Source organism: Theobroma cacao, chromosome 10, assembly GCF_000208745.1.
Source record: "Theobroma cacao cultivar B97-61/B2 chromosome 10, Criollo_cocoa_genome_V2, whole genome shotgun sequence".
Lineage (NCBI taxonomy): Eukaryota > Viridiplantae > Streptophyta > Magnoliopsida > Malvales > Malvaceae > Theobroma > Theobroma cacao.
Genome location: NC_030859.1, coordinates 16,618,942 through 16,640,694, shown reverse-complemented (window position 1 = coordinate 16,640,694; position 21,753 = coordinate 16,618,942). Strand labels below are relative to the sequence as shown.

At 34.5% G+C, this 21,753-nt stretch overlaps 1 protein-coding gene across 2 annotated transcripts; it reads left to right on the top strand.

The window, feature by feature from the left end:
* On the top strand, positions 1,667-21,404 carry LOC18586967 (DNA gyrase subunit A, chloroplastic/mitochondrial). 2 transcript variants are annotated; one of them, XM_018129599.1, is made up of 27 exons: positions 1,667-2,204; positions 2,626-2,695; positions 2,829-2,894; positions 3,002-3,103; positions 6,993-7,037; positions 7,143-7,241; positions 7,443-7,529; positions 8,718-8,788; positions 10,041-10,149; positions 10,249-10,311; positions 11,847-11,912; positions 12,030-12,118; positions 13,115-13,163; positions 13,950-14,036; positions 14,250-14,343; positions 14,510-14,580; positions 14,698-14,787; positions 16,157-16,282; positions 16,402-16,559; positions 17,146-17,227; positions 17,316-17,480; positions 17,569-17,670; positions 18,818-18,954; positions 19,661-19,781; positions 19,868-19,922; positions 20,140-20,236; positions 21,146-21,404. In XM_018129599.1, the coding sequence occupies exons 1-27, from the start codon at positions 1,834-1,836 to the stop codon at positions 21,303-21,305; spliced, it is 2,832 nt and encodes a 943-aa protein (XP_017985088.1). In that variant the 5' UTR covers positions 1,667-1,833; the 3' UTR covers positions 21,306-21,404. The 2 variants fall into 2 exon arrangements, with proteins under 2 accessions (XP_017985088.1, XP_017985087.1); XM_018129598.1 differs by having other exon boundaries at positions 20,137-20,236.

Here is a 21,753-nt window from a genome sequence, read left to right as displayed (position 1 = left end):
TTCTACAATAGCAACGTATAAATCATTGCAAACTATATATTCAAATCACTTATCATTTTCTAGCAACTCATGCTTTCCACAAAAACAATATAATTGATTACAAATCCATTTAAAAATCGCCTACTAAGGTTAACAACTCATGCTATCCACAATTGCTTTTAAAGAAAACCAGCAACGTTTATTAAACGTATATCAATATATAGCTGACAGAACTTTGAAAATAGACACCCCCACTCACCTTACAATGGTGGAATATCACTTCGCCCCTTATCCGGTTACGTTTCAATTAAATTCTCTTGCTAGTCACCACGTTTCCTCCTCTAGTTAATAACCACGGTAATCCTTTTTCGCTTGCACACTTCCTAGCAATAAACCAAGCTTAATATACTTAGGATTGATCATTTTAATTTAGCTCACATTTGCTGCCCTATGTATCAAATTCTTATTCCTTTCATTATCAATAACTATTCACACTTCAAATGATTATTTTTCACTGTACTCAACTGAACACATTATTTCCAATTTCATGCATACACACAATTATATATATATATATGGGCAGTATCTTAACCAAGAATCCTTAACCAATATCCACATTGCTCATCTTTATTCCTATAATTACTCTAACAAACAACTTTAACATTTCTAATTAGCTCATTCATTTTTAGACCTTTTCAACATTCATTACTCCTCACAATGGATCTTTCAAGATCTCTACCAACACAACAATAGCCATTTTCTCAAAATCTTTCAACTACACTTAAGGTATTATTCATTTTTACCTTTGAGATTGCTTGATTCGCACAAGCATTCCCATATTCTTCCAAGTTCCAATCACCAAACTACCAATATTGTGCACACATTATTTTCTTGATTCTTTTACCAATCATAGGCCTTAAAACATAATACCATGCTTACCTTTTCTCTTTCACTTTGAATCCATCATGCATCCAAGTGATATTCCACAATTGCTTTTAAAGAAAACCAGCAACGTTTATTAAACGTATATCAATATATAGCTGACAGAACTTTGAAAATAGACACCCCCCACTCACCTTACAATGGTGGAATATCACTTTGCCCCTTATCCGGTTACGTTTCAATTAAATTCTCTTGCTAGTCACCGCGTTTCATCCTTTACAATTTGATCCTTCAAACATTCTTTTAATTCCATTTTCCTTCCTTTACATTTATACACAAAAAATATCAAATTCATGCAGCATTGTGCATTATACTATTTAATGCTAACTTTTGTGTAAATAGAGAAATCTACAAAAACAAACCACCAAATCATCATCTTTATATGATTCTAGGGCATCAACTTTTGGTTAACTGCGTAACAATGGATGTACATAAATTACAAAAACCACCTTATACTTTTTTTAGGCAATATCATGAATTAAACATCAAAATGTTGATTTCTGTTAAAAAAAAAAAAACAAACACCTTCAAACAACTACGGACATTTGCTTCAAATACTGTCAATAAAACCATGCATTATAAATCAAGAACATTTTATTATCCGATTTCTATTCAGTATCAAAAACAATGATGATTCCTTTCCCACATAACAATCACAAATCTAATGGTTTTTTGCGGTGTAGTTTTTCTTATCTCCGCCAACTTTCATGTTTTATATTAGGCTCGTGTGCATAGCACGGGCCAATTCTAGTTTAATCCAAACGGACAGGAATTGGCGCGCAAGAACCCACCAAAAAGTTTCTCTAGGGTTTTACAAAAAGCCACCCTAAACCCCAACACTTTTCTTCTTCACTTTCCATGGCATGAGTGAAACCCTTATCTTCTTCTCCCACTCTCTCAAACTCAGCTCCCATGTCTCTGTCCTACACTCTCCGATTCTCTTTCCTCCGCCACAACCTTTACCTTGCCCCTTCTGGAGTCTCCGCTCTCCGCCCTAACCTCTCCCACCTCCGATTCCTCTCTGTTACCCCCACTCGCCCCCTCCTCAGCCCTGTCAAGGCAAGGCGCGCCGGTGGGCAGGAGGACGAGGATGGAGCGGGAAATGGAAGTTTGACGGCCATTGTTAAAGATGGCAGCGGCGGCGGTGGGGATGGTCGGGTGGTTCCCACCGAGCTCCACAAGGAGGCTACGGAGTCATATATGGCTTACGCGTTATCCGTGTTGCTTGGACGGGCTTTGCCCGATGTTAGGGACGGTTTGAAGCCGGTGCATAGGAGGATTCTGTAAGTAATTTATTTTGAGTGTTACATGTTCTATCTGTTTTTTTAAGACTTGCATTTTCAATTGATTTCTCATTTTTTTGTTGGAAAAGGTGCACAAGTTTTTTCTTTTTATTTAAGGAGTAATAAATAGATATTCCCTATTTATTTATTTAATTTGAACAGCTTAGTCAAGTTGCTAAAGAGGAAGCCCCTTTTCTTGATTCTTCGTGGGGAGCACTTCAAGGGTAAAATTCTTAATGCGCTAGGCTGATGTGGGAGTGCTCCTTAAGATTGTCAGTCACCGGGGAGGGGATAAGGGGCATGGGTTAAAAACTTATCAAATCTGAATCCTGTGTGTCTATTGGTCTGTGCTTTTATCAGTACTCTCGTGTGTTTATGTGAAGTATATTAACTAACATGCCTTTGGTTTCATTACCAACAGATTTGCAATGCATGAATTAGGTCTTTCATCTAGAAAACCGTTCAAGAAATGTGCTAGAGTTGTTGGAGAGGTAAAGCATTTGATAGTAGTTGTGTTTTTTAACTGAAATGCTTCGAACTTTCTTCATACATTTGAACCCAGCAGGTTGTTTTCTTATTATCCACATCGTTTAACTGCTTCTGTTTTTTATGCCTCTATTCCAGGTTCTAGGTAAGTTTCATCCACATGGTGACACAGCAGTATATGATTCCTTGGTGCGGATGGCACAGGTAAGTATAAATTTGCTTTCTATGTGCTTTGTTGATTTATTGCAAGATTCATTTTGAGTTTCTCTTTCTTCATGATTCATTTTAACAGTTTTTTATCTTTCATCTAGGATTTTTCGTTGCGATTCCCACTTATCCAAGGACATGGAAATTTTGGTTCAATCGATGCAGATCCACCTGCTGCCATGCGTTATACAGAGTGCAGACTTGAAGTATGTTTGAAATTTTCCTCCTCTTAAACATGATTTTTGGACTCTGAATCTTTGCTTGAATTGTCTTCTTTATTGGAGCTTTAAATTAGAGAAAGAATCTGGAAGTTAAGACTCTGATGCTTGTGCATTCGCTGTTGTATATTCATTTTGTTGCCTTGTAGTAAGAAACAGATGGGAAGGTTAATAGAATTAAAAAAATGTAAAAATAATTTATGTTTCAAAATGTTAAGGAATGATGGAATTTGAAGTCATTGAGCTGCTAAAGACATTCGTTACATTATTCTTTTTTTTTTAATTTTTATTATTTATGTTTAAATTAATTTTCGTTTCCTTTTCCCTTTTGAGTCTAAACTGAGCCTCAAACAAAATAGTTGTACCACGTGAAAGCCTACCTTACTAAGAATAGATGATACCTGCACGAACACAAGTTGGGTCAATTTACAAATGGATAGGTTATATATAGAGAGATACATCAGATGGCTCCATAGTAACATCTAGGAAAATACTTTTAAAATGTCAAGAATGAAAATTCATAACTGATAAGATAAGATGCATTGAAGTTACTTGAACAATTGCAACACCTCTTATTTGTACAAGTCCTGATAAAGTAAGAGATTTAGATGCAGAATTTGTACACGGCATCCTGGGTTTAAGTACTTTCAAAACTTAAGACTACTTCTTGACTTTGAAAGCTTACTTCACATGACCGTATGCATTTCCCTAGTTCTTTTGTCTGTTGTGACATTAGGTGTCTTTTGTCTGCTCCAATGTGGGAAAAAAGAAACCACTTGAGGACAACCATGCCTTTTTTGTGTGGGGAGCAGTCATAAGCTAAGACTTGATTTGTACGAAAGATTTCCTGCTAATTTAATATAGAAAGGCTTCTATATAAATTTTGAAGCATCAGCTGTGGTTGATAATGAAAAACTGATATAAACTTTTTCTTTCAACGTTTGCCCTTTAGAATTTTTTAATAAAATCTAGCATTTTGTTTTTATCGTTCATCATTAGCTCTTCTAAAATTTACCTTTTCCATTTTTCAACCCAAAGGCTTTTGTCCATTTTAGTTAGAAGTTATGATTTATTTGCCCTTTGTGAACAAGGTCAAAAGATGGCCATTTTTATCCGAGTTGGAATAATGATTCTTCACATTTAGGAATTCAATGAAGTGGCTGGGGAGGGCTTTTTTTTTGTCCTTTTAGATCTTTTGGTTTTCATCTTATGGTTTTATTTTCTGATGCTTATGGGGATTATAAATTGACCATCTTCAAACCTAACCCCTTTTTGATGGACTTTTGATTTCTTATTGCACTCTTTTCTTCTATGAGTTGCTCTTTTTCCATTTAGAACTTTCTGGTCTAGGAATATTATTTAGTTTTGATCAAAGGGAATGTTTCTAGTTACTGTATACCTTAATGCTAAAAAATAGTTTGTACAGGAAGATAGCAGTTAGGATGTGCACTACATCAGGCATGGAGAAGTAAGCAAGGTAGAAGGTCCTAAAGAGGAAGATAAGCATTGGTTTTAGTGTTAATAGATGAAGCCTCAAGTTATCTAGAAACAGTTTGACCTAGGAGCATTACATGGAAAACACATTATTTAAACTCTAAATTTTATTATGTTGAAGAAAAATCTGATTGGCCTGTTTCGTAGAATCCCTTGATTTTAGTGTAAGTATTTTCAATTCTTTAGTTACAATCAATTGGCAAAAATCAACTGATGCTTTTATTATGTTGGATTCTTGAAGTGAGGATAGTCAACTTTTCTTAATTTCCTATTCATGAATATAGCAAGTGCTTTCACATGCCACTTGATATTTGCAGTTCCAATCATTTACACTAAACATTTCTCTCAATGATATTGTTGTAGAAAAACAAGCCAAAGATTGACACCTTAGTATACCCTTTGGGAGTTTGAGAATTATGGTTTTTGGTTATCCTTTTAGCATACAGTCTAGGGCTTGGCATTATTGGCATTGTCTCATCTGTGCATGCTAGTTTGAAGTTTTAAACATTAATAAGAAAATGGTTTTGGTGATATATCGGTCTACTTATGTGCTTTTTATGTAGGGATGGCAATGGGTTTTTTATACTCGGATACCCTACATGACCCGACTCGATTAAATAAGGTTTAAGGTATCTTATAATTGGGTTAGGTAGTAAAACTACTACCTTTCATGTGTTCGGATAGTAAAACTACTACCTGTAAGGGTTTGGGTAGTAGTCTTTGGAAACCCATTACTCGAACCCAATTATAAATAATGGTTTTTAATATTAAATATTAGTTTTATATATATTAATTCTTTATAATTTAATGTAATGCTTACTAAATTTTATTAATTGTTCTAAATATGATTTTAAATTTTAATTTATTTTTTTATGATTCAACTTTAATTTGTTAATTTAATTTTGATTAACAGTATACATAAAAATTGATTTTAAATTTATTTTAATTTGGTATTTAATGGGTTCGGGTATTAAATGAGTTCGAGTATTTAATGGGTAGTGTCTAGAATATTTGGGTACAGGTTCAGGTAATAATTTCAAAATTTAATTGGGTATTTATAGAGTTAATAATAGTCGGGGTAGGGTGCCTACCCATTGACATCCCTAGCTTTTTGTACCTATGTGCACATGTATCCATCACCAACATGTCCGTATAGTGGATGGATTTGCTACTAGGAATGTGTGCATTGATACATGTGAACCTTTTCTGCATGTATTAACAAGTCAAAACTTTTATGCTTTAAGGATGTAGTTTGGAAGTGAAAGCCTTATGTGCATTGATACATACATTATCGGACATGTTAGTTAAATTTTTATATGTAATTTCTCTGCTCTTTCTTTCCACTGCTTATTTGCCTTCTTGTATAGAGAAATATGAGTGACTCATCCCTTTCTACTGCAATTTTCTTAAGCCAAACAAATTAAATTGTTTCAAAAGTTTTGAAATGAGTCCAAGTTTATAGACTACCCATCAAAATGTAGTCTTTTTATGGTACATACAAAATGCGGAAAATGGGGGTGGGGGGGTGGGGGATTGGACAGAATTGAACCTTGGACCTTGAACAACTACATGGGAAGCTTAAATTGTCAAAAATTTATTGCAAGTCTACTTTAAGATGAATCATCTCATCCCACATCTTTAACGGTGCTTCCAATGTGCTGGTAGGTATCCAGGAGGGTGGTGTTAATATTAAATATTGTCAAGTGTGGTCATCTCTCTCTTTCTCTCTCTATATGGGTGTGTGTGTGTATGTGTCACATTGGCATAATAATTGAACCATTTTTGTAATTCTTTGCACAGTTTATTTTTTATCAAATCAACCGGCAGATTCAACCTATTCATGTTTGTCATGAATGTCAAATTTCAAGTTGATGCAATATCTATATCACATCAATAGAAAAGATGTATTTTATGCCAAACATTTGATGGTCGAAAGTTTAAAGATGCCAACGAAATAGTCAGAAATGTTTAATCAACTTGAAATATTTATGCATTTTATATTAATAGAGTATCAATTCTAATAGTTGGATGAACAAAATATAAACTGTATAAAAAGTTAAAAGATATAGAATTGTATAAGTTCTACTCTCTCATTGTTCTTGATTTATTTCTTTCTTGGCCTTTGGTTTTGGGGGGGGGGGAGGTGATTTCTTTTTTTTTTTCTTTTAGATATTGATGTATATATCATGTTCCTTACTACCTTTATTTTGATGTTTTTATCTTCTTATCGGTAATATTTGTGACTATGAATGGGTAGTTATCCCTTAGTTTCTTCTTAATTTATTGGTTAGAGCGTTAAAGTTCAATTGCACTGATTGTTCCATATTCTTTATTTTATCATTGTTGCACTCTGTTGTCATTTGCTTCAATTTCGTTCCTGCAGGCACTCACAGAAGCAATTTTGTTGGCAGATCTGGAGCAAGATACGGCAAGTTCTGGTCTTTAATTCTTACCATATTGTCAATTCACAGCTATGATGCTTTAAATTTGTTGTTTGTCTTTTGAACAGTTTCAATCATTAAATTTATTGCAGGTTGATTTTGTTCCAAACTTTGACAATTCACATAAAGAACCATCACTTCTGCCTGCTCGATTACCAACATTGTTGTTGAATGGCACCTCTGGGATTGCGGTGAGTTCATCTGATTTTTTTTTCCATCAGAGATTGATCTTTACACCCACACACCAAGACACAGACACAGAAACACACACATATACATACACATATACGTTCCTATGTATATACATCAGTATATACGCCTATATGTTTTCAACTGCAGCTAATGTTTATAATTATTGTGGAATATCAATATAAGATAGTTATCAATTTCAGGTTGGTATGGCAACTAACATTCCTCCTCATAATCTTGGAGAGTTGGTTGATGTGCTTTGTGCATTAATTCAAAACCCAGAGGCCTCAGTAAGTGCTAAATTCTCACTGAAATGGTAGAAATTCTGAAATTGCTTTTGTTTAATATGTTGGCAGTTTCACTTTCTGACCATACTTGTAGTTATCTCATTTAAATGAAATTTGAGGTGGATTAGTTTCATTTATTTAGAGCTTGTTCATGGGAATATCCTATTATAATGTCTTTGCTTAGCATCTTGGGAGGCCTGAAGGAAGCTCAAATATCTTTTTTGAGTTGGCATTGTTGGTCAGTTGGAGGGGGTAGCTTTTAGTTGATGAGCTATAATTTTTAAGAGATTTTATCTCTTGGTGTGAAGGAGAATGGTTAAAAATGGTTCTGTACTATACCAGAAAAGGAAAAAGTTTTTGTTTGTTGATTATAGGTGTTGCTAAAGCTCACACTGCTATATTTAATTCCAGTTTTATTCTTGCAATAAGTTTAAAAAATGAACAAATTTGTGGGTCTGGCCCACTTATGACATTAAGCAATAAGATTTAGTGTGGTCAACTTATTCGTTGGATCTTACATTAGTGATGCAAAGCTCTTTTGTAGTTGTTATTGAAATTTGTGGCCAATATTTATATTATATGCATTTTTTAGCTATGGATGGGGTATGGCAGCTATTGGAAAAAAATTCATTAGTAAGTAGGTAATGGTTCTATACCAACAGATTCAAATATTTACCAAAAAGATGGACAAAAGATTCTTTTTCATTCTGCATGGATGCTAACAGCTGTATGGTCTTCGCATCAAAGAAGTTGGCAACTTTATCATGGGCTTATTGGGCATCGAGGATTCAAACTGGATAAACTGTTTTGCAGTTTGTCTAAACCACCCGTAATCTGGACAAGCTGATGGAATTATAGTGTCTGATATCTTAAGTTAGTTGGAAATGGAGTTTCTCTTTTTAACTGTATTAGTAGGATTGAACTTTAATTGTCTGCTAAGCTTATGCTGTTAGACCATATTTCCACAATTTGAAATTACTGTGCTGATGGATGGTTAAGTTATGTGTACTTGTGATTGCTATATATTCATTTAGATATACCCCTTTGGACATAAATGAGCTTTCTTTTATATGCATATTCAATAATCCACATTAATATACTCATAACTGATATTATCATTATTGTTGTTGGAGGTTCTGCTGCTTGTTTTCTTTTGATATTTAGTTCTCATATTTATTTTTGCTGTCTCAGTTGCAAGAATTGTTGGAATATATGCCTGGACCTGACTTTCCAACTGGAGGGCTAATAATGGGAAATCTTGGGTGAGTTACTTTTTAGCCCTCTGATGGCAAGAAAACAAAGTTATAGCCCCATTATTTTCATCAATAAGTGTCAGGATATGAAGCTTTGATCTTGACAAAGTAACTCAGGGTGCTTTTTTGTCTCTTTTTGGGGTTATATTTGGCGTAGATGGTCTTCTGGCTGGGAGGTTTACTACAGTTCCTCATGATGCATGGCTATTTCTATTTTTTTTTGTTCATAGTACATTAATGGCATATATGCCTAAATTTCTGGCAGTGTGGGGTTAGGCACTGGGTTGTTCACCTCTGTTATAGATGGATCTATTATAATACTGGTGTGAAAAAGTTCTTGACTACTATTGATGTAACTAAATGAAGGTGTCATTTGTCGTAAGGGGGCATACAGATAAAAGCTTAAGCGTTTTTAAAAATCACCTCATTGTTGAATCTAAGCCTGCCAAATAAAATCCCTTTGGAGTAATCAAATAATGCTAATTAATCTGAAGACCCAATTAATATTAGAGATTGATGGGCTGAACAATCTGAATGAACTGCTTGAAACATGACTTGGCCCTACACAAACAAATTAAAAAAGTTAACAACTTGAACTCAATAGACCCAAACTTGAATCCAAGCTAAACTGCGGTTCCTAGGAGAGTCAGTGGCAAAAGCGGACCCTGATCTGACCCAACATTAATTTATTCCAAAAAGCAAGGACTTTAACTTGATTGACCTGAAATGACCGAATCTGACCTGGATGTACCTATTTCTATGTATAATTTATTCAAGAGTTAAACTATGGTCATAGTGGTCAAGAGGCATTTCTAGCAAGGCCCATCTGAAGATCGCCATATTAATTGTCAGTTGACAATATTTGTTTGAACTTTGAACAAATGTTATGAAAAGCTTTGAATTGTAATCGTTGCTGGATTGACTTGCTCAAATGTTGGGAAATTATTGGATACTACTATTTTTTCAAAATAATCTGAGAACTTATTAGTACATGACATGCATAATATTGCAGGTGAGCTGTGTGCCTTTCACATGAGTTTAGTTAAATATATAATGTTTTAGCTTTATTTGGAAAATCAAGTGCTTTTTTAATAGTATAAATATTTAATAAGATTAAGAGTCACATACACTAGCTTAAAGCTCTTTTCGAATCCCTCTCTTTGCTGCTTGTTTTACCATTTTATGTAGCTTTGTTCTGATTCTGGTTGAAAATATGAAACTACATGTACTTAAGTTTTCTGATATTGATTACTTTGTTAAGGATCTTAGAAGCATATCGAACTGGACGAGGGCGTATCGTAGTCAGAGGAAAGGCTGACATTGAATTACTTGATTCTAAAACTAAGAGAAGTGCAGTTATTATAAAAGAGGTGATCATCTTGATTGCATCAGTTGTAGATAGTAATTTTCCTCACATTGTACATGAGTGGTTTGATAGCACTCCTTGTTTACGTTTGGGAATGAAACAGATTCCTTATCAGACTAACAAATCCTCGCTTGTTGAGAAGATTGCTGAACTGGTCGAGAATAAGGTATTGCCATCTTATTTAAGAATGTTGCTTTTCTTGGAAGTGTGTGGCAAGTTGATCGCTTGTGTTTTTGCACCTGTATTCCCTTAAACTTTTATTTCTCTTGCAAAAACTGAGGAAAAATAAGGGGAGTAAGAGGAATGAAGGGAAAAGTATGCCTTCATTCTCTTTCAAATTGAATAACAAGAGGGAAATTGCATTTTAAAGAAAATAGTACATTCATTCTGGGCACTGTCTACAATCTGTTTTAGCTGCTCCTTAATAACCCAGCTTGAATTTGGAATACACTGCCTATTTTTTCAATCCTCTTCCTCTGTATCATGTGCACGAAGTGTAGAGCAGGCAGATGCTCTATGAATAAGGTGCTCAAGTAGGGACATGAGATTGTTTATTCTTACAAAATCTTAGCTTCAGAGGTTCTTCAAATTGTCCATGTTACACTTACTGAAACTACAAACAAGGTCATTATGTGTCTGTTCATAAGTGTTCCTGTCCTTTTTAAACAAATAAAAGCCAACTTAAAATAATGTCTATTGCACATTAATTATCATTTGCCTTGAATTTGTAAATAGTCTCATTGCCACAAGTTTCTATCCTGTAGGGAAAATTTGAAAATTTAAATTGCAATTATAGTCAACATAAAAACATATATTTATTTTGCAATTGCTGAGAAAGGAAATGAGGGCACTAAAACATGAATGGTGGGAACATAACAACTTAAGGGTTGGCTGCCTTGTTTCCATTATTTTAGGATTTCACTATGAGGTTTTGATGCTTATACTTGTGGTTTTCCTTTTCCTATTTTCAAGGGAACTGGTGTAATTTGTTCTCTAGTGAATTTTTTTTGGAACACTTCAAATTTATTCTCCAATAGCTCTTGATGTATTAATTTTGCCTCCATACTTTAAATTTATTCTCCAACAGCTCTTGACATGGAGGATTCATATGCAATTTGCCACTACACTATGGCTCAATGTTGAATTTTGCCTCTATACTTCAATTGCATTGGATTTGCCACCATACCTTTGTTGATTTTTGGATGAAAACTAACGGTGAAGGAATATTACATGGATGCAGTATAAATATGTTTGGAGAAGCTGAAATTATGAATTCTGCTTCATAATCATTAAGGGGCAGAGAGATCCAGTGTGAATTCCATGTCTTTGCTTCTCCAAATTTTTTTTAAACTGCATAAACAGAATAGTTCATGAAATTTTCCTTCACTGTTAAATTTTGTCCTAAAATTAACCAAAATAAAAGTAGTGACAATGTTCAACACAAATGAAGTACAGTAGCAAAATTTAACAGTGAGCCATAGTATAGTGGCTAGTTCGATACTTATTCCTTGAGTTTTGATGGTGTGTGGTTCTGGATTTTAACTCAATGAAGCATTTCCTTTGTTGCTTTATCTTTGGTGTTTCTTGAATCAGGTGTTTTTGACCTGCACTAAGCAAAATTTTACTTTAAATTGAAATTGTAGAATTAAATCAAATTAGGATAAGCATTATCTTATTATGATCATTTTAATTTTTTAACAGAGTTTAGAAGGCATAAGTGATATTCGTGATGAGAGTGATCGCTCTGGAATGCGTGTGGTCATTGAGGTACAATATATTTGATGTTATGCGGTTAGTTTTGTTTCCAGTTGGTAAAGACGCCTTTCCCTTCGACCAAAAAATAAAAAAATAAACACCTTACTGACCTTTTTTTTCACTCCACAGCTTAAACGGGGATCTGACCCATCTATTGTTCTTAATAATCTTTATCGCCTCACTGCTCTTCAGTCTAGTTTTAGCTGCAATATGGTGGGGTGAGTAGTTTATCTATCACTTTTATGACTATGGATTGGACTCAAGATGTCATGTTTCTACTAGTTGGTTTTCATAAATTATCAGCTAAGTTGGTTTATTCAACTTTGCAAAGATCGCTTCAATTATTGGCCTAATATATGAGTGTATATAATTCAGATTTCTTTTATGATACATGCTTTTTCTTGTTATACTTGCCAAAATTTGTGGTGGGTGCTCTACCTAGAACTAATTGGTAAGAAATTGAGATGTCTCTTATATATAAGGTCCCAAGATATACCAAAATTGATGAGTTTGAAATTGATTTTATCACCACTTTACATGCTCCCTCACGAATAGAGACAATGGACTTAACATATGCTATGGAAACTTCATGGGTAGGGATAATAGGCCTATCATGTGGTGTGAACTTTATGCATGGGAATAACTAACCTATCGCATGGGACCAACAAAATGGGTTGTTCTTGCTTTTGTGGTGGTCATCTTAGCTATAATGAGTTGGTTACAGGTGGATAGATTTCTCTTGTACGTAAGGTTTCATAAGAACCCAAATTCACATAAGGTGGATTTTAGTAAACAATGATATATCTACTGTTGTGCTTCTTTTGTAATGTGAAAGTAATAAGTGCACACTGCTGTGCCTTATCTACATGACAATCATGGCTCTAAAATTAATCCTACTATAAGTTATTAAAAAAAAAAGCTTAATTTGAAAGATATTATGATTTCTGCTGTGCATGCCAATACTGAGTTTTACTTGCAAACCTTCTTCAATATAAAAGCATCTCAATTCTTGGCTGCAATGAGCCAATCTGGAGGGACAAACTTCTCCCTGTTAAGGGGACAACTAATATGATGAATTGTTCAGAACAAAAATAACATCAGACTTTTGATACGGAAATTGTTTACATTTGTAACTGATGCTCTGTTTTAATTTATTTGTCACCATTTCTTTCGTAATGATGTGTTGAATACATCTTGCCAATCTTTATACACAGTATTCTTGATGGACAACCAAAGCAGATGGGTCTAAAAGAGTTGCTTCAGGTGAGTACTGTTTGATGCTTTTTGTTTTGGATTTATACCAGTTTTGCCTTATATTGCGACTGAATTGAAAATTATCTTACATGTTCAATACTTATGGTTTTATTGAGTCTTTTGTACATTAATATCCAAATTGTCGTATTGTCTATATTTATACATTTTGACAAGTAGGCCTATTTTAGTGTCTGGTACTCTGGTTTCTCTCCTTGAAAGTGTAAAATGGAGTAATATATGTAACTAGAAAGTAGCTTTGGCAAGTCTACAGGGGCACTAATATTGGCTTAGGACATACATGTATTTTTATGAAAGGCTAGGACAAGTGTGTTGAGCCCATCAGTTTGGATTCATGTCTCGAGTTATATAATCATTATCATTACACTACAAATTTGCTTCAATTTTGTGCATGGGTTTGTGTATTTGATTTGTAATTAATTTGGACATGCAAGTTGGACCCATCGCCTTTCATTATGTGCTGTCATTGTGCTGCATATTGATGTACCACATCATTAGTTTCCAGTGTACATATAACAGCTCTATATCTTGCTCTATCCCCTATGGCAAAATTTCTCCGTGTGTGGTCGTTTGTTGGTATGTATGTGTGTTTCTTATGCATATACAATACACTGATTGCACATCTCTATGCTTTACCCTATGGCAAAATTATTAACAGATGTGCATCTTATGCTATTTTATCTTCAATGGTTACTCTTGTTTTTTTCCTTGCAGTTCTAGTATTCTTGAATCTTAGCAGCTTTTCCTTTGTCTCTTTCTGTTTTTATCTTCTGTCAGGCATTTTTAGACTTTAGATGCTCTGTTGTTGAGAGGCGTGCAAGGTACAAGCTTTCACAAGCACAGGATAGAAGGCATATTGTTGAGGTATGTCCAAAAAATGGGTTACATTTAATATAAAGGAACATAAGGTGTTTGGGCATCCCATCTGTGAAAACCTTTATTTCTTTTTGCATTTGGTGTACACACACACACACACACACACACATATTTTGGTGGTGATTTCATGTAATATAACAATTTTGCAGAGGTGGCAAATTTGCATGTTTCAATCTTTTCTTATTTTCAATTTGCACTCAGGGTATTGTGGTAGGGCTTGATAATTTGGATAGTGTGATTGATATAATCAGAGAGGCTTCAAGCAATGCAGCTGCATCAGCTGGCCTAAGGAATGGTAAGCCCCTTAGACTTTAACTTATATATGTCTTCTTCATGCTTCTCTGATTGCATGGCGTATTTTTTTTCTCGTATAACAAAAAACATTGAACCATTTGTAGTGATGGCAGCTTTCTATGATGGCATGTAGTTTGTTTAATTAAATATCTTTTTTTTTTATGCAGAATTCAATCTTTCTGACAAACAAGCAGAGGCCATATTGGATATAAACTTAAGAAGACTTAACCTTCTTGAGGTGTGTAGCTGCAATTCCTATCATAAATAGGAATCTATTTGCTCAATATTGCTTCTTAGGTTATTATATTTGCTAGTTATATCATCTAAAAGATGTCCTATACTCTTTATTCTGCAGCGCAAAAAGTTTGTTGGTGAAAGTAGATCACTAATGGAACAAATTTCAAAGCTAACGGAACTATTATCAAGCCGAAAAAATATATTGCAGGTAACATTTTGAAGTACAAGCTATTTTATTCTGATCGATTCTAGAAGTTTCTCATATTTAAGATGCTGGAAAAATCTAATCACAGTAGAGTTTGATCATTGATGGATGCTGAAACATTTGCTGGTGATGCTCTTTGCTTGGCTACTTATTGACAATGCGAATCTTATTACATTTAGTTTGTTTCATCTGCTGTGCTCAAAGCTTAAATTAATTGAATGAAGAAACTTGTGATTATAAGTATTGTGTTTGAAAAATAAATATCATCCCCTCCCTGACATACAAGAATAGAAGAAGAGCAGAAAAGAAATAGAAAATCTTAATGTATCTGCTATTTTGGAGTCCAATCTAAAATTGATCATATATATTTTGCAAACTCTTTTGTTAATAATTTGCTTTTAGATATGTTACTCCACCTGCCCCGTCCCTGCTTGGGTTCCTTTAACAGCAGCTTGTCTTCTTTTGATTAAATAATAAAAACAGTGACATCTAGAAGGCATTCAATAGAAAACGAAATTGATACACTAAAGAGTGATAACAAGGTTAACAAGTTACAAGATGGGGACAGATAATCAGTATCAAAACAAAACAATTGTGGATCTCAAATTTTCAATGGACGATTATTACTCAAGGAGCAATCTGTAAATTTGCTCCTTATAAATTTGGTGGCTTGTTTAGGCTTGTAAAATAGATTGAGGATAAAAAAAACTTTTCTTTTTCAAGTTCTTGAATTGAGATTATAATGGAGGGAGAATCTGTGGTTCCAAAAAACTAAAAAAAGAGGTATGCTGGATCTTAAAGGCTACATGAAGATTAAAGGAATGATGAGATTGGGTCAAGAAACAAAAGAAAAAGGGAAAGAAAATGGAGAAGAACATTATATGTAATGGAAGTAGAAAGAGGCAAATGTTTAAAAGAAAAAAGATTGAAAGATGATTACAAGCTTGGCTGTTTGCTACAAATAGGGGAAATAAGGGAGGAGGGAATGCTTGGAATTCCAGAGATGGTAAAGAGTTTCAGGTAAAAAGCCTACTCCTAAGTCTATATAATAATAAGTTTATCAAGTAATTAAATATAAAATAAAGGGTATTTTGGGAATATACTCAGGGCCGGGCAGGGTGGGAATCAGTCTAAACCCACCCCTGACCTGTCCCCACTTTTAATCCTAGAAAGCCTGCTCTGAGCTGCCCTGTTCTCGATTTTTGTTTAAAAAAGGATCGTGCTCCTATTGGGGTGGGGCAACTCGGAACCTCTTAGTTATTGGTTATTTTGCCATCCCTAGTTCTGACAGTGATCTAAACTTGTTTCAAGTATTTTGCAATTTTTCTGGTTTCTTGTCTTCTTCATTTTGCTTTTCAAACTGTTGTTTTAGTTAATAGAACAAGAAGCGATTGAGCTAAAGAGCAAATTTCGGAGTCCAAGACGTTCAATTTTGGAGGATTCAGATGGTGGTCAACTTGAAGACATAGATGTTATTCCAAATGAAGAAATGCTGCTGGTAAATGATGAAATTGACTTCTGAATGTGAACAAAATAGTCTTCTTTGTCAATTTTCTTTACATCGTATTTGAATATCACATTATATGGTTTTGCTCTGAATTATTTTTGTTCTTTCAGGCATTCAGTGAAAAAGGTTATGTTAAGCGGATGAAGCCTAACACCTTTAATCTTCAAAATCGTGGAACGATTGGTAAATCTGTTGGAAAACTTCGCTTCAATGACGCTATGTCTGACTTCATAGTTTGCCGTGCACATGACCATGTGCTTTATTTCAGGTACTTGCACCCACCTTTGCCTTATTATTTTTATTGTCATTAGTGTCATTTGTATTTGTTATGAAAAATTGAATGATTTTTCCTTGGTGAATTAGCTTTGAGTTCTTTAACCAAAAACTGGGGAAAAGAATCTGGTTTTAACTGTCTTTTTATGCATGAAAGGCAACTAACCCCAATTACAATAGGTGGTTTCTATTTGACATTTATTCCTATTCCCCTTTGATAAATTCAGGACAAAACATAAATTGCTGAGCCTCGTTTATGCAAAAGAGGTTCATTACCAAGCATAATTCAAAGTAAAATTTGAGTGGCTTGATCTAGAAATGTCATACCATTCATGCATGCTCATGGTTCAGTTAAGTATGGTTTGCCCTGGTCATTCGATGATAATTTAGTCAGGACTACTTTGGTAGCTATTCAGTTGGCCTGTTGAAACCCTGTTTATGGAATTGGCCGCCTGATACATTGGGTGTGTGAAGGTTGTCATGTTCTTTGAACTTGCATGTTATGCTACGTCCCATCAAGATCTGTAACTCTTAAATCCTAACAATAAATTTATATTATGATTCTGAAATGCCTTATGCAGTGATAAGGGAATAGTGTACACAGCTCGTGCATATAAAATTCCAGAAAGTAGCCGGACTGCTGCTGGGACACCTTTAGTCCAGGTATTTATTGTTTTGCTATCCTCTTTTTGTTGGTACTTATTTTCTGTGCTCGCTAAGGGCAGCTTGTGTTGTTTCATGCTCATGACAGATCATATCTTTATCTGAAGGCGAGAGAATAACATCGATTATTTCCGTGAGTGAGTTTGCTGAAGACCAGTTTCTAGCAATGCTTACAGTGAATGGCTACATCAAGAAAGTATCTCTGAATTACTTTTCAGCAATTCGGTCAACTGGAATCATAGCCATTCAATTGGTCTGTCTTTTGGTCTGCATTAGCATGGAACTTTGAGTCTAATCTTTCAAATACGATATCTCTTACCTTTCATATATTAATACGCCAGGTTCCTGGGGATGAGCTAAAGTGGGTTCGTTGTTGCATAAATGATGACCTTGTGGCCATGGCTTCACAAAATGGAATGGTCATTCTAAGTTCCTGTGGCATTGTGAGTAATAATTTGTTGCTTTATATCCTTCTAACATATTTGCAAGATTCACCTAAGGTCATATGTGTACTAGCTATGACATGAGCAAATATGAGAAGCTTATTTCATTGTCTTTTTTATTTCTCTGGTTCTATTTGTCTCTTAAGTTGTTCTTATTCATAGTTTTACAAAGCCCAAGGTAAACTTGAGTAAAAGAATGGGGTTAGCTAGAAAGATTAGGGTCAAACCTGGGATTTTGAGAAGGATTGAAATCTCATGCCTTTCGCGGTATATTGAGTTTCTTTGTCTTTGCTGCCCTCTGGACATAATCTCTACTTCTTATCACTTTCTTTTCGCATTTCTCTCTCCATTTCTCTTCTCCTCTTTTTTGTTTTCCTGCTACACATGCAGAGAGTCTTCTACTCAGGATAATTAACACACTTACAGTTGTGGAGTTTAGGATGGAATTTCTGAACAAGAATTTTGTGAATAATGTTAATGAACATTTTGCTTGTATATAATGAAAAGAAAGATGAACTTGCTTTTTTCATTGAGATATTATTTGTGTTTCAACATGAAGAAGGGTGTCAGGCAATATGCTGAAATCGTCAAATGGATACTAGGGTTATAGAAGCTTCTAATCCTAGCCATTCAAACTCATTAAAAGATCACATGCTAACCCTGTAACCACTTAATAAAAAAAAAAATATAATCACTATAATGAAACAGTAAAATTAAAAGAACACATCATGACAACTAAATTAAATAAATTATAGAGTGTTCCTGCATCACTATCTCAAGTCGTTATCGAGTTGGTTCCTAGTAGTCCTGAGTGGGGTTTGACTCACTTTTACCTCTAGCCCCAAATTGCAGCACAAATAATATCTCAAAGCACTATGCATCAAAGATTTTAAAATTTTGAATTTTATTATTAATTAGCATCTTTACAATTTCCTTCTGTAACAGTTATTCCTCTAGTATTTTCCTTGTACTGCAATGAATTTATAAATTGCCTTGTCTTCAGGTAACCTCTCTTTTTCTCTGCACTGAGATCTTTTAAAATAATGTTAGATGGTAGCAGGGACTAATTTATTTGGCATTCCTCCATTTTTGTTATGATTTACGATGTAGTATGTAGTTATTCTTATTTCTGTTGTTGTGTGCTCAGATCCGAGCACTAAGCAGAAATACCAGAGGAGCTATTGCTATGAGATTGAAAGAAGGAGATAAGATGGCAAGCATGGACATCATACCAGCACCAAGGCATAAAGATTTGGATAAGGCAGAAGAAGATTCCATGAACAAGTAAATTGTTTTAACTATGTAATATGTTTGTCCATGGTGGTTGCTATCTGTATTCTGATTGCTGAATTAGAATAAGTTTTAACCGAAGCCTACCAACATCATCAGATTAGTAGTTTGGGTTGGATTTAGGGGGCTGTGGTAATTCAATTCAAAGAAAATGTTTTGAGAATCTCTTCAACTTTATTTAAACTCTACAAAACTGTTGCACTGCTCCTAAATTTGTCTTGGCTTTCTCCTTTTGCTCCCCCTTTTGTGGTAATATGTTGATTGGGTAATAAATAAAGTGTGTTTAGGATGTAAACCAGACCTCCATTGCAATTGCAAACAGTTTCTGCTCTGTCGTTTGTAGAACTGTATGTCAACTACCTAATATAGTTCAAAAGATTTTCAGGGCCTTCTCTTTAAGTTGCATCACTCCAGAATTGTGGACCTAACAATTTGCTTTTAGCCATTGGTTTAAAGCTACTTTGTTGATAGATTGAATCTATTTCAATACTTGGATTTCCGTTAGTTTCTATTGTAGATATATATGCCATCGCCTTTATCATGTTTCATGAGATAGGGGTGTGTCTGTTTTGAGTCTTACTTGTTCTTGGTGCATTCCTGTTGACTTCACTTCCTCTTCATTTTTAATGTTTCTATTATAATATCACGCATTGGCTTTAACTTATGTACTTGTTATGTTTATTTTCCTTCCCCCACATAGCAATAAGGGTGGCAGTGGCCCGTGGTTGTTGTTTGTTTCTGAGAATGGCTATGGCAAGCGGGTTCCCTTGAGTAGCTTCAAACGGTCACCTTTGAACAGAGTTGGTTTAATAGGTTACAAGGTACTGCATCACCTTGATTATTAAGGGAAGTTTTATTCTGCCAGATTTATTTCTTCTGAAAGATAACAAGCGTTTGCTCTCTTCAGTTTTCTTCAGAGGATCGCCTGGCAGCTGTGTTTGTGGTTGGTTTTTCATTGGCAGGTAAATCATGTAATTGGTGATTTAGATGTAATATTCCAGTAAAATCTAACAGAATTACTCTTAATTCTTGAATTATGTTCTAATTATTCCCCCCCATCCCCCCCCCCTCCCTCCTCTCTCTCTCTCTCTCTCTCTCTCTCTCTCTATATATATATATATATATATATATANCCCCCCCTCCCCCTCCTTCTCTCTCTCTCTCTCTCTCTCTCAGAAGATGGTGAAAGTGATGAGCAAGTGGTTCTAGTCAGCCAAAGTGGTACTGTCAATAGAATTAAAGTTCGGGATATCTCGATACAGTCTCGCTATGCAAGGTATATGTAGGAAAGTGTAATTGTGCAAGAGGTGATTAGTTTGTTAGTAATTATGGTTAGCCATGGCATGAAAATGCTGCATGTGCATCCCTCTCCGTCCCTGAAGTATAATTAAGTTACAATTTCGCATTGATGACTGTGGAAAATTGGCAAAGTTTGTGTAGATCACATGCTTCAGAGAAGGATCATAGCATTACCCATGGTTGTAAAGAGGGGACAGTCTCAAGGCTTGGGATGAACTAAAGTTTAAATCTTGCAAAAATTAAAAAGAAGAAAAGAAGAAAGAAGATAATTCATTAAAAGAAAATTGAATTTGCATCCATATTTGTATCATCCAATCTTATGATTCTCAAATATATCCATATGGACAGGGTAATTTTTTGGAATTGCCTAATTCCTCTTATTTAGTGTATAAGCCTTTATGGGTCTCCTTGGAATTTTAATTTCTGAAGTAGAAATTCATGGCAGTCTTAGATATTGTTATTCAGCATTGTCCTCTTTCTATTTTTCCCTTCGTTTTAGGGTTGATACTTTTCAATAATATATATATATGGATATTTGTTTTCCTTTATTCACATATTCTGTATTACAACATAATTTAAAAGTGGGGAAAATTATTTTTCTTATTGAAAGCTTTGGATCTTTGCTATTGTGTTGCTTCAACAATCTATCTTTTTTTTGACTCAAGTACAATTTTGAGAGATTAGAAGATTCGAACTTTGCTCTTTGAATAGGATATATTTACTTACCATTGAGTTAAATGCTTTAACAATCTACTATGAGTCATGTTGAAACTTTGAAACTAATGTAGGGTGAAGTTTGTTGTGATTTCATTATATTGTCAAGGTGAATTTTGTTGTGATGTCAGTATATTGTCAACCTAGTTATTGTACTTCATTCGTTTTTCAGGGGTGTTATTCTGATGCGACTAGAGTATGCCGGAAAGATTCAATCAGCATCCCTAATCTCTGCCTCAGCACATGAGGCAGAGGAGTTGCTTCCAGATATGCTGTTAGAAGAGTCAGCAACTAATGTAGCTGCAACTGAGAACATTTCTGAGGCTTCGTAAAGAATATTGGGGGATGTTGTCAAATTTGTATCTTGTGCATTATGTACATGTAGCCTAATGAAATTCTCTTTTATTTATATCAGAAACCCTCTTTTTTTCTTCTTTTTCTCATTTTAAATTTGCTTATATTTCTTCATTTGGGAGTTTCTTTCTTATTAAGATGTCTGTAAAGATGGGGAAAATGTGAGAAAAAGTGTTACTTCAAACTTTAGAATGCCTGAAGTGAAAGCAGAAGACAAGGCTTTAAGCAGGTGGAGATTTTTCCAGAAGCACCAAGAGAGGATGATGGCTCACATAAATGATTTACCATTCAAACCTATTCACTAAGAAGGGTTTTTAACAATATGATAGATTTAATTTAATACAAGGATTTATTTTGTATTAAAGATCCTCTTAGCTTTTCTACTTTCATCTCTCCTTTTTTTTTCCTTCCCTTGTTTCCCTCCCA

Excerpts from the sequence above, each read along its gene's own strand:
- LOC18586967 (XM_018129598.1), top strand. The coding sequence starts at position 1,834 with ATGTCTCTGTCCTACACTCTCCGATTCTCTTTCCTCCGCCACAACCTT. Across the intron at positions 10,312-11,846 it reads CTGAACTGGTCGAGAATAAG|AGTTTAGAAGGCATAAGTGA; the intron begins GTATTGCCATCT and ends ATTTTTTAACAG. Across the intron at positions 14,037-14,249 it reads ATAGAAGGCATATTGTTGAG|GGTATTGTGGTAGGGCTTGA; the intron begins GTATGTCCAAAA and ends ATTTGCACTCAG.